General features: G+C 40.0%; 2 protein-coding genes across 2 annotated transcripts in view; both read left to right on the top strand.

Annotated features, from left to right (window-relative positions):
- The window catches only part of LOC133641185 (uncharacterized), a 13,818-nt gene extending 12,240 nt beyond the window's left edge, over positions 1–1,578 (top strand). The window contains exon 2 of the mRNA XM_062035119.1: positions 1,563–1,578. Within this exon, the coding sequence (XP_061891103.1) occupies positions 1,563–1,578 (16 nt within the window). The remainder of the gene's footprint in view (positions 1–1,562) is intronic.
- Positions 1–12,845, top strand: part of LOC133640669 (serine/threonine-protein kinase MRCK alpha-like) — a 227,817-nt gene that overhangs the window by 114,055 nt on the left and 100,917 nt on the right. The window contains 4 exon segments of the mRNA XM_062034224.1: positions 1,729–1,812; positions 5,906–6,001; positions 10,939–11,002; positions 11,005–11,086. Of these exon segments, the coding sequence (XP_061890208.1) occupies positions 1,729–1,812; positions 5,906–6,001; positions 10,939–11,002; positions 11,005–11,086 (326 nt within the window).

The following is a 12,845-nucleotide window of genomic DNA, read 5'->3' as shown; positions in this document are numbered from 1 at the left end:
AAGAAAACAACCACATTTGTCAGTGACATCATTCTCATCAGGTAACATCACACCAGTGGCGGGAAACTCAACTCTGGTAAGCTGTGTGGTTTTTTAGCTCTCTTACTATCTGATGTTGATGTTTTTATGAAGTGAATTTAATGTGGTTGAACATAACGTGTCCACTCTGTTAGGCCTAAATAATAAGGAGATCAATCAAATTGAAATTTTTCAAAACATGTTTGTGTGAAATTATAGATTTCTTATCAATTATTCAAGTCCATGCTAGCTGTTATGTTAACACAGGCAGGCTGAAGGCTAACTTTAGCTCAAAATGTCCACCGTGTTAGTGTCCACCGTGTTAGCCTCATTCAACTAACACGGTGGACATCAACCTAACAGAGTGGACATGTATATAGTACTATATACATGTAAGGGGTTGATAATAATGATATAACATTTTAGTAATTTGTATCATAATTCATATTTCTTAAGAAATGAAATAGATTAATATCCCCCGTTCTCAAAAATGCCCTTGTTTTTCTCAATATATGCTATTTAAAAATGTATGTATTCTAAAAATATATCTGCTTAGAGTGAGGGATATACAATCCATATAGGAAAGTCATTATACAGGCAATCATGCACTGAAAACACATGTATGCTGTTATGCATATGTCCTTAACAGAGTGGACATATCCCGTGTGTCACCTCTCATTAATATAGCTAAATATACTATGATTTAGGTGCCTGAGTTCGACCAATATGTTTTTCAGCAAGTTACATATGTCATGTATACAATAGAACATAAAAATATTGGTAAATCAACTATTTATTTTTTACAAGTTATGAAGTCCAAATGGCACCCTATAAAAAAACGACCCAGAAAACACTTGTAGGTCTTCACCTAGCTGCACTTGCAGTGAGCAAACTCGTCCAAAAGAAGGCGCCATAGCACTAACAATACCCCACCATTTACCGTATTTTTCGGACTATAAGTCGCTCCGGAGTATAAGTCGCACCGGCCCAAATAAATAAAGAATAGTGAATAACAGGGTGAATAAGTGTACGTTATATGAGGCATAAATAACCAACTGAGAACGTGCCTGGTATGTTAACGTAACATATTATGGTAAGAGTCATTCAAATAACTATAACATATAGAACATGCTATACGTTTACCAAACAATCTGTCACTCCTAATCGCTAAATCCCATGAAATCTTATACGTCTAGTCTCTTACGGGAATATTATTTGATATTTTACGGTAATGTGTTAATAATTTCACACATACAGTAAGTCGCTCCTGAGTATAAGTCGCACCCCCGGCCAAACTATGAAAAAAACTGTAACTTATAGTCCGAAAAATACGGTAAGTATCTTACCTTAGTTTTTTTTTTAACTATTTGCATTAAGGTCGTCAGCAAAGAAAAATCCATGAATTAGCCGCACCGATTTATAAGCCGCAGGGTACAGAGCGTTGGACAAAAGTAGCGGCTTACAGTACGTAATTTACAGTAGCTACAACTGTCATTGAAAATTACAAGCTACCCTTTTCTCCCACAGTGTTTGTGCTTCTTCAGCTTTGACAAATGTTGACATTTTCAATAATGAATGAAACCTTTCCCAATCCCTCCACTGCTAGGAAGAACAACCCCCTCTAATTGAGATTTTGCACCCGTGGGATATATATACCTGGGATGTTTACGTTCGTTGGGAGTCACCATTTCTGTTCTATCCTGTGTGCAGGTAGCGGTGGTCAAGGTGAAAAATACGGACAAAGTGTTCGCCATGAAGATCCTCAACAAGTGGGAGATGCTGAAGCGAGCCGAGGTAAGTGTTCCTCCGAGAACTCAAGTGTCAAGAGGTAGAACAGCACCGTGACCGCTGGGCTTGGGAAGTGGGTCATTCCAAGACAAGAAACCATGACCCCGAATCCACGACGTTTGCACATGTTGCGGCGCGACAAGCTGCCGAGGCGTGTTTTGCTCGTCAACCCTTTGCTGACATTCCTGGCATTCCTCAGTGTCCCGTGGGCCTTTGGGTCTTCACGGCTCATACGTCACGTGTTTCAGCTCTCCTTGTCACCCGTGCATGCATGAATGTTTGCAAGTGTGCGTGCGAAGATGGATCGTCAATATTTCTCACAATGTGCACGAGTGCATATTTCAGGCACCGAGTTGAAATAGTTGTGACGACCTCGGTGGTAGAAACAGGTGCAGGCATCCATGTGATGACACAGCTCTTAAAGGAGAAGTGCACCTTTTTGGAATGTTGTCTATCATTCACAATATGTAAGAGAGGAACACATCCATCCGTTCCATCTTCTTAGGATAGGACAGGATAGGATAGGTCTTTATTGTCATTGCACAAGTACAACGAAACTTTGTTTTCAGCACAAACCCGTTCAAGATTAGACAAACAAACAGTTTACAGGGTTACAGAACAGGAATGCTGATGGGTCGCCACAAGGCGCCCCGTAAAAGATGGGGGAAAGGTAAAACGCTGGGAAAGGATGAGTAAAAGAAATACAATATAGACTCGGCTCCTAAGGGGGCCCAGTCTGGAGTGGGAAAAAACCTCCATAGCAAAGCACATACCGTATTTTTCGGACTATAAGTCGCAGTTTTTTTCATAGTTTGTCTGGGGGTGCGACTTATACTCAGGAGTGACTTATGTGTGAAATTATTAACACATTACCGTAAAATATCAAATAATATTATTTAGCTCATTCACGTAAGAGACTAGACGTATAAGATTTCATGAGATTTAGCGATTAGGAGTGACAGATTGTTTGGTAAACATATAGCATGTTCTATATGTTATAGTTATTTGAATGACTCTTACCATAATATGTTACATTAACATACCAGGCACGTTCTCAGTTGGTTATTTATGCCTCATATAACGTACACTTATTCAGCCTGTTGTTCATTATTCTTTATTTATTTTAAATTGCCTTTCAAATGTCTATTCTTGGTGTTGGATTTTATCAAATACATTTCCCCCAAAAATGCGACTTATACTCCAGTGCGACTTATATATGTTTTTTTCCTTCTTTATTATGCATATTCGGCCGGTGCGACTTATAGTCCGAAAAATACGGTATACATATTACAACGTACATCTCGAGATATCTAGCAACAGAGGGAAGGGAGTGCGGGGTCATGGTGGTAGGCCGCAGCTCTCAGGCGCTGACCATCCTTTCATCACCCCTATGGGATTTGCGTCGAGGGCGTTGGATTGGAGGGGTGGAGTATGTATGTGTGTGGCGTATATTTTTGTGGATGCATGTTTGTGTGTAAGCCTGCAGTGTGTCTCTATTCCGTGGCCTTGATGTCGTGCAGTCGCTAGTCCAAAGTCAACAACAACTTATCCAAGGTCGGGTCATGGGGGCAGCAGTGTAAGCAGGGAAGCCCAGACTTCCCTCTCCCCAGCCACTTCGTCCAGCTCCTCCCGGGGGAACCCGAGGCGTTCCCAGGACAGCCGGGAGAGATAGTCTTCCCAACGTGTCCTGGGTCTTCCCCGTGGCCTCCTACCGGTCGGACGTGCCCGAAACACCTCCCTAGGGAGGCGTTCGGGTGGCATCCTGACCAGATGCCCTAACCACCTCATCTGGCTCCTCTCGATGTGGAGGAGCAGGGGCTTTACTTTGAACTCCCCCCGGATGGCAGAGCTTCTCACCCTATCTCTAAGGGAGAGCCACGCCACCCGGCGGAGGAAACTCATTTCGGCCGCTTGTACCCGTGATCTTGTCCTTTCGGTCATAACCCAAAGTTCATGACCATAGGTGAGGATGGGAACGTAGATCGACAGGTAAATTGAGAGCTTTGCCTTCCGGCTCAGCTCCTTCTTCACCACAACGGATCGATACAGCGTCCACATTACTGAAGACACAGCACCGATCCGCCTGTCGATCTCATGATCCACTCTTCCCTCACTCGTGAACAAGACTCCGAGGTACTTGAACTCCTCCACTTGGGGAAAGATCTCCTCCCCAACCCGGAGATGGCACTCCACCCTTTTCCGGGTGAGAACCATGGACTCGGACTTGGAGGTGCTGATTCCCTTCCCAGTTGCTTCACACTCTGCTGCGAACCGATCCAGTGAGAGCTGAAGATCCTGGCTAGATGAAGCCGTCAGGACCACATCATCTGCAAAAAGCAGAAACCTAATCCTGCAACCACCGATCCCCTCAACACCCTGACTGCACCTAGAAATTCTGTCCATAAAAGTTATGAACAGAATCTGTGACAAAGGGCAGCCTTGGCGGAGTCCAACCCTCACTGGGAACGGGTCCGACTTACTGCTGGCAATGCAGACCAAGCTCTGACACTGATCATACTGGGAGAAGGACACATCTATTTTAAATTTTTTATGCATTCTAAATTGTAAAATATGGCAAGTAAGAGGTGGCTAACAATGCAGCTAATAGGAGTACACTATAGCGCCCATGAAGGCCTCCAAAAATATCCAAAAAGCGCCAACAATACTCCATTTACATGTCGTGACTTGAGTATTAACCAAGTATCAGCGATATTGTTATCATAAGCGCTGACGCAGACAAACAATTTTTAGTGGCGCTATTATCACAGTGCGTTAACTATCTTATTAGTAGTGCTTTGAATTTTTGGGCACCACATGATGCGACTATTGGGGTAACGATTCGATTCAGAATCAGTACTTTTTTAATAACATTGGGCGCCAGTTCTATGATTAACTACATTCCTCCATAAAATAAACAGCTCTGATTAATTTCTATATTACTTACCAAAAACTATTCTGTTTTATAAAATTCTACATAAACATTTAATAAAGTCAAATACAAATAAGGCAACAAGACAAGTATCCAACACTTTTCTTCTCTAAAGTAAATCTGCACAACAGATATAGATCATCTACATCAACAATGATTTGTCTGAGTGGCTAGACAGTACAAAAACATGTTTTATTTATTTTTTATTAATTTTTAAATAGATTAAGAATCATAACAAAGAAGAATCACGATTGATTAAAAAATAGATTTTTTTATTTACAGCCCTGTAGCTTATGCTGCTATACAGTATAATTGGTTTTTGAACATGGTTCGCCGACCAACATGTTGGTATAATGCAGGGGTCGGCAACCCGGGGCTGTAGAAAAGCATGCGGCTCTTTATCGCCGCCCTAGTGGCTGCTGGAGCATTTTTAAAAATGTGTGAAAATGGAAAATATATTTTTTGTTTTAATAAAATTTCTAGAGGACAAACATGACACAAATCTCCCTAATTGTTAGAAATCCCACTGTTAATATTAAATATGCTTCAGCGATGAGATGATTTGGTTACATGTTATTATGAATGTTAATAAACCACATATTTACTTACAGCGTGTATACAAAACCTTGATGGAAGTTTTTGGATGTTTTTTTAGAAGCGTTTCATAGCCGGAAGAGAGCGTATGCCATGAACTTTATTGATAGCTGACTCTTACTAGTGTTTATTTACAAACCCTCGCCTCTGTTGAAAGTCTTGTGGATTCTATGTAAAATGTTTGAGTGCTTATGGCTATTGAGTTTTTTTTCCCTTGGCCTCAGTCTGGACCCCCTCCCCAGGAGCCCAGTCTGTGACCGAACCTTTTTCTTAACAGCGTTTACCTTTTTCCCACCGTTCGCCGGAAGTTGGCTGACCCGTCAGCGTTCCTGTTCTGTCTCCCTGTAATGTATGTCTGCTCTTGAATGGGAATGTGCTGAAAATCTGAATTTTTCCCCAGGGACTAATAAAGTGAACGTTGAATTTAGAATGCATAAAAAAAGAAAAGATATGTCTTCTTGTCTTACATAAGGAGTGTAAATGAAACACGACATTCCAAAAAAGTGCAGTTCCCCTTTAATGTCGTGTGTGACTTAAATATTGACCTTCACTAAACTGTATCTTGTCTTCCCTTAGACGGCGTGCTTTCGCGAGGAGAGAGATGTGTTGGTGAACGGAGACTCCCAGTGGATTACCACCCTCCACTATGCCTTCCAGGATGACAACAATTTGGTATGTGACGGAAAGACAATGTGTAAAAACGAGGCTTATAACGTTGGGCAGCATTGATTCTTAGGTTCACAGTGAGTACGGAAAGTATTCAGACCCTTTTAAGCGTTTCACGCTTTGTTTCATTGCAGTCATTTGCTAAAATCAAAAAAGTTCATTTTATTTCTCAGTAATGTACACGCAGCACCCCATCTTGACAATATATCTATTTTAATAATCTTAATTTCCCCTCAGGGATTATTAAAGTATTTATGATTCTGATAAAAACAGAAATGTAGAAATTTTTGCAAACTTATAAAAACTAAAACATGACATAATCATTGAGAGCCTGTGCTCAATACTTTGTTAATGCACTTTTGGCAGCAATTCCAGCCTCAAGTCTTTTTGAATAAGCTTGGCACACCTGTCTTTGGTCAATGTTTTTTATTGATTTTGCCTACCTCTCTATCGCGATACCTATTGATTATTGTTTTATCAGCCCAGCACTAGTTATAAGTGTGCAGATTCAACAATACCGTGACAATTTAGTGACAATAATCACAATATGAAATATTCTCATTGTTATACTTTGTGATCAATGTTTATAGTTTGTTAATGTTGCCTCCGCCCTAAATGACACATGAGAGGACAGAATATTAACGAATGTCCAAAGTAAATTGACTTTTAATACCACGGCAATGGCAGTTGGTGCAAAAATGTTGGCTTTGCAGTTGGGGCATCTGGCAGGCTGGATGTGGACTGTGATAAAGACCACTGCCATCGGCCATCATTCACAATTCAAGCAGACAGTCTGTCCTCTCTTTCTGTGACCCACAGTTCAAATGCCTGTCATTCCATTTCCCACATTCTCACAACAAATGTTTAAGCCGAGACACTCCCCAAAAAACTTTTCAGACTAGACGCCACTGCCCTTCCAGTCAAGCAATGTTCGCCTTTGTGGTTTGGGCCAATATATTGCAGATAAACAATATTATTCTCAGCATTATTTTGAGACCAAATTCAATCAATCAATCAATCAATGTTTATTTATATAGCCCTAAATCACAAGTGTCTCAAAGGGCTGCACAAGCCACAACGACATCCTCGGTACAGAGCCCACATACGGGCAAGGAAAACTCACCCCAGTGGGACGTCAATGTGAATGACTATGAGAAACCTTGGAGAGGACCGCATATGTGGGTAACCCCCCCCCCCCCCCCCCCCCCCCCCCTCTAGGGGAGACCGAAAGCAATGGATGTCGAGTGGGTCTGACATAATATTGTGAAAGTCCAACACATCATCGAAAGTCCAGTCCATAGTGGGGCCAGCAGGAACCATCCCGAGCGGAGACGGGTCAGCAGCGTAGAGATGTCCCCATCCGATGCACAGGCTAGCGGTCCACCCCGGGTTGGGAGCAGAGTAGAAAAGAAAAGAAAAGAAACGGCAGATCAACTGGTCTAAAAAGGGAGTCTATTTAAAGGCTAGAGTATACAAATGAGTTTTAAGATGAGACTTAAATGCTTCTACTGAGGTAGCATCTCTAACTTTTACCGGGAGGGCATTCCATAGTATTGGAGCCCGAATAGAAAACGCTCTATAGCCCGCAGACTTTTTTTGGGCTCTGGGAATCACTAATAAGCCGGAGTTCTTTGAACGCAGATTTCTTGCCGGGACATATGGTACAATACAATCGGCAAGATAGGCAGGAGCTTGACCGTGTAGTATTTTATACGTAAGTAGTAAAACCTTAAAGTCGCATCTTAGGTGCAAGTGAGCCAGTATAGGCGTAATATGATCAAACTTTCTTGTTTTTGTCAAAAGTCTAGCAGCTGCATTTTGTACCAACTGTAATCTTTTAATGCTAGACATAGGGAGGCCCGAAAATAAAACGTTACAGTAATCGAGACGAGATGTAACGAACGCATGGATAATGATCTCAGCATCGCTTGTGGACAAAATGGAACGAATTTTAGCGATATTACGGAGATGAAAGAAGGCCGTTTTAGTAACACTCTTAATGTGTGACTCAAACGAGAGAGTTGGGTCGAAGATAATACCCAGATTCTTTACCGAGTCGCCTTGTTTAATTGTTTGGTTGTCAAATGTTAAGGTGGTATTATTAAATAGATGTTGGTGTTGAGCAAGACCGATAATCAGCTTTTCCGTTTTCTTAGCGTTGAGTTGAATTAACTATTAATAAAATGAAAATACATATCGTATTTCCCAGACTACAGAGCGCAGCCTACAAAGATCTGATTAACGTGGACCTAGACTTAAACAAGTTGAAAAACTTATTCGGGTGTTACCATTTAGTGGTCAATTGTACGGAATTTGTACTGCACTGTGCAATCTACTAATAAAAGTTTCAATCAATCAATTAAAAAACCCACAAAATTTTAGGAAATGTGTTTTTTTCCGTATAATAGCCGCACCGGACTATAAGTCGCAGATATATACGTTGTGAAAATAGTTATTTACAGAGAAATATTCTGTAAATGTTTATTTACATACCTTAATTGTGTGTCTGTGACACGGCAGTAAAACGGATGATCAGATAAAACAGAAGTCATCGTCATGGACCCACTAGCTGCATGGGACGCTTAAGTAAGTAAGAATTGTTTTAGTTATATTGTAGAACTTACAAACGTCGCTTGTAGTGATGAATGAAGAATCCATACGAGTAGAAATGCTACGGACGGCTAAAAGACAGAGCGGCACTCTTCTTCCGGTTGAAAGCACTATATGGAAGGACACTGCAGCATCTGCAGTGAGCGAACTTGTCCAAAAGATGGCGCCATAACACAAACAATAACGCACCTATTCAGTGTATTTTTTTTAAAAAATTTTTTCATTTTTGGTAAAAAAACCAACAAAATAACACATAACATTTAAAATAAATGATGAATGAAAAGGAGCAGAAAGAAGGAAAACTTATATATTCCCCCATTCATTCAGTTACATTTGTTGTTCAGTTCAGAAGATTAGCCATATAGATATTCATAGCATACACATTGCATAACATACAGCAGAATAACTAAACATGGAAACATTGACTCCAAGTCATATCTTTTGATCATCATGATTTAAAATGATTTAAAAGACTCTTATTTTACTGTCAAGATCAGGCCTGGGCAATTGTTTTGACTCAGGGGGCCACATTTAGAGAAAAACATTTGTCTGGGGGCCGGTATATCTATTTTTAGGAACACTAACACAAAACCTCACAATAATGTCGGATTGAATGCTTAAAAACGTTATGACAGACCGCCTTAAAAAACGTAATGGAATTTTACATTTTTCTATGAACGATAAAACACTGAATATTGACAAAATATGAATGTCACACCCCCTTTCGATCGACATATTTTACAATCAAGTGAAACGCAACAAACAGCGAAATATGAACGCGAAGGGTACAAAATAAACACACTTACAATCTGATATATCTGATATATGCTGAATTTCCCCCAGGGATCAATAAAGTACTTTCTATTCTATTCTATTCTATTCCTATTCTATTCTATACATCACTAAGCTTTAGAACTTTGTTGTGAAAATCTCCTTCCGCGTCTGTGGAAACGCTTCCCGCCCACACTGCTTGGTGTCTCGTCTGAGCTGCTGTGACCTAGATTACCATAGTAACTAATTAGATGACCATAGTAACTAACTAGATTACCATAATTACCATAGTAACTAATTACATTACCATAGTAACTTGTATATCATCCACAAGCGCAGATTCCAACCATTGAAATACTTTGTATAGTTCAAGACTTACGGTCATTAGAAAACATGACTGCACATCATAATGGCAGCTACAGTTTCCATTTTAAAGATCTAAAAAAATTATTTGGGAATGTCCGGCGGGCCAGATTGTAAAGCTCAACGGGCCTTAATTTGCCCAGGTCTGGTCAAGATTGTTGCATATTAGCTTTTTTATTTTTTATTTTAAGTATAAATATTAAGGCCGTCAGCAAAGAAAAATCCATTTACTAGCCGCACCGTTTTATAAACTGCATGGCTCAAAGTGTAGGAAATAGGCAGCTCCTTATAGTCTGAAATTGACGGTAACAATAATGCAAGTATAATCTTTCTGATGCAATAAACTTGCATTTCTCATGTATTTTAACATTGCAATTGGAATGTAAACTTTTAATTGTCTAAGTTAGGTAAAACAAATTAATAATACAAATAAAATATACTCTGTATGTTAGCAAAATGTGCACTTGAATAAAAATCACAACCAAATACAATACAATGGGTTTTGTTTCTGTTAAGTAGTGGGTGGTGGAACCTGAAATATACACAACCAAAACAATAAATAAAGTTATTGAGGCCAAAATAATCACGGTTATATTGTTTTCACGGAATTGTTGAATGCGTGTGCTCAAAAAGTACTTTCAACCAAGTTGACATTTAATAACTAAAATAAATGTAAACACCAAATACATTTTTGGCAGAGGAAACATTAAATATTGTTCTGGCTTCAGAAGAGCCATATTGTTATTATTTGTGTGTTTAAATATCTTCTTCCATTTTAATTTGTAAACGTTCAAAATGTTTTTTTAAGAAATGCAAATCGGGTGGTCATTTGGTTTCACTTCCGGTTTCTGTTCACTTCATCTCGAACGAACGTCCGTCTGTTTAAACTTGACAGTGTGCGAGTTGATATCGATCACTGTGTGCAGCCTTTATGTTCAATGTGAATACTGTATCTTAGTTGTTTAGACAGTAATGTGTTCGTACATTTTTAGATTGGTGAATGACGTTTCTTAATGGGGAAAGACCGTTTATGTCTCTTTTTTTCAAGTTAGCATTTAAGCTAGCTTGCAAACTCTGCCTCTTGTAGCCGTTAACAACGCACGGTTATTATCGAGGCTGGCAAACAAATCAAGTTAATTTTTACTCAAACTTGTCGGTCCATGTCACTGCAACTAAGAACACCTCTCATGTTGTTGTAGTACCTCGTCATGGACTACTATGTGGCGGGGGACCTGCTGACCCTGCTCAGTAAATTCGAGGACCGCTGCCCGAGGATATGGCCAGATTCTACCTGGCTGAAATGGTGCTGGCCATTGAGTCCATTCATCAGCTTCACTACGTTCACAGGTGAGCAAAACTTTTCTAGATCCTAGCGTTTCACATTCGTAGCGGGCCAAGAGCACTTTTCAAGGAAACGTGAGCGCACAGCAGTACAGCGTGCACACAGTGACTTCCTGTTCAGTGCAAAGTAACTTTCAAAATAAGAGCATTGTAGTTTTTAGCTAGATTCTACCACAGCAACAAGCATGTAAGTAAATTATGTGGTCAAAATGGTGTGCTTCGTTACTTGGGACGTGTAAGTCTCCAAAAGGTTGGTCGATGAAAATAAATGTAGAGCACCCAATTGCAGGAAATTTAATTTTTTAATTTTTGGCGTTGCGTGGCAGCCCTTTTTTTCTCTTTTTTTCCCCTCAATTTTCCTTTTTTAATCTCAAAGTGTAATCACATCCCTTGCAATCTCCACTACAAGGTCAGTCGCAACCAGGCCTGGCCCTAACCAATCTGGCGCCCATCGGCAAGATTTTAGGTGGCACCCCCCCACATCGGCAGTGAAGTGTATATACTCACAAGAAACCGAATAGCTTTGTCTTTGACCTTTTTTTTTACTTAAAGAAAGCAAATTAACATATTATATGAGAATGTTATGTTATGATTATCTTTAACCGAATCACAGCAGTGCTCAAATGAAAAAAACAGCATTCCCTCTCATGTGATATTGCTTAATTAACATTAATGATGTGCACTTTAACAACTATAGGCTTACAACTATACCTAATATATAAAGGGGTGAAAAGTGACTATTACCTGCAGGGCAAACATTAGCTAACCAGAAGGCAATAACAATGTAAACAAAAAACACCTGCTTAAAAGATCTAATACAAATGTCCCTGAGGGAATGTAAGGGTGGGAGTACTGTAATTACCTAACGTTACATTATTATTTTCCATAACAATTTAGCCCCCTCCACAATATTAACCCGACGTTAAAACAGAACTAGCTATTTATTGCAGAATCATGTAACATTAGCTTAATGCTAAAAAGCCAGGTTACTATGACATTCTATAACAGACAAATAATTTCATGTAGGCTAACGTTACCTACCTGATACCTCTGTCTTTTTCTCGTTTCTCCTCCTCTTCTTTTCTCTTTTTTCTTTCCTGGGCACCTGACAGTTTTGGCCGTTTTGACATCTTGTGTTAATTTTTTGATGTGGTGACGTCCAAAAAGAGTCATGATACAGGAAGGGAGTGTGGGGGGAGGAGGCGTAATGTTGTAACAAATAATATTTCTATTAAATAGGCTTTACTTTGCATTTGAATTAACGTGGGATTATTTTTTTGTATTTAGAAATAATAGTACCAACTTTTTTTTTTTTTTTTCTCCAACATTTGTGGCACTGGCGTGGCGCCCCCTGATGGACGGCGCCCTTAGCATTTGCCTATACGGCCTATGCCACGGGCCGGCCCTAGTCGCAACAAAGGACACCATTTGTTAAATAAACGTTGCTACAATCATTGTCCTTTGTCCTGGTAAAGCATTTCAGTCCAAAAAAATAGGAGCACACGTGAAATAAACTTGAATCATAACCAAATGGACAAGTGATTGACGCGGAAGTGTCTCTGACCACTCCGTGTGCGTCCCTCCCCTCGCCATGTACAGAGGGGAGCGGAGTGTATTTGGCAACCCCAAATCAAGGCATGGTGGAGATATTTAGTTACGTCAATGGATATTTCCATGTATGGGTTAGTTTATGGGTCAAACTATATCGGGATATGAGTTTTGATCCATATGGCCCAGCCCTACACTGGTGTAAAGCGACAGTGCT

The sequence above is a fragment of the Entelurus aequoreus genome, linkage group LG23, assembly GCF_033978785.1.
Source record: "Entelurus aequoreus isolate RoL-2023_Sb linkage group LG23, RoL_Eaeq_v1.1, whole genome shotgun sequence".
Taxonomy (NCBI): domain Eukaryota; kingdom Metazoa; phylum Chordata; class Actinopteri; order Syngnathiformes; family Syngnathidae; genus Entelurus; species Entelurus aequoreus.
Note: the sequence above shows the minus strand (reverse complement) of the source record. Positions and strands in the feature narration are given on the sequence as shown.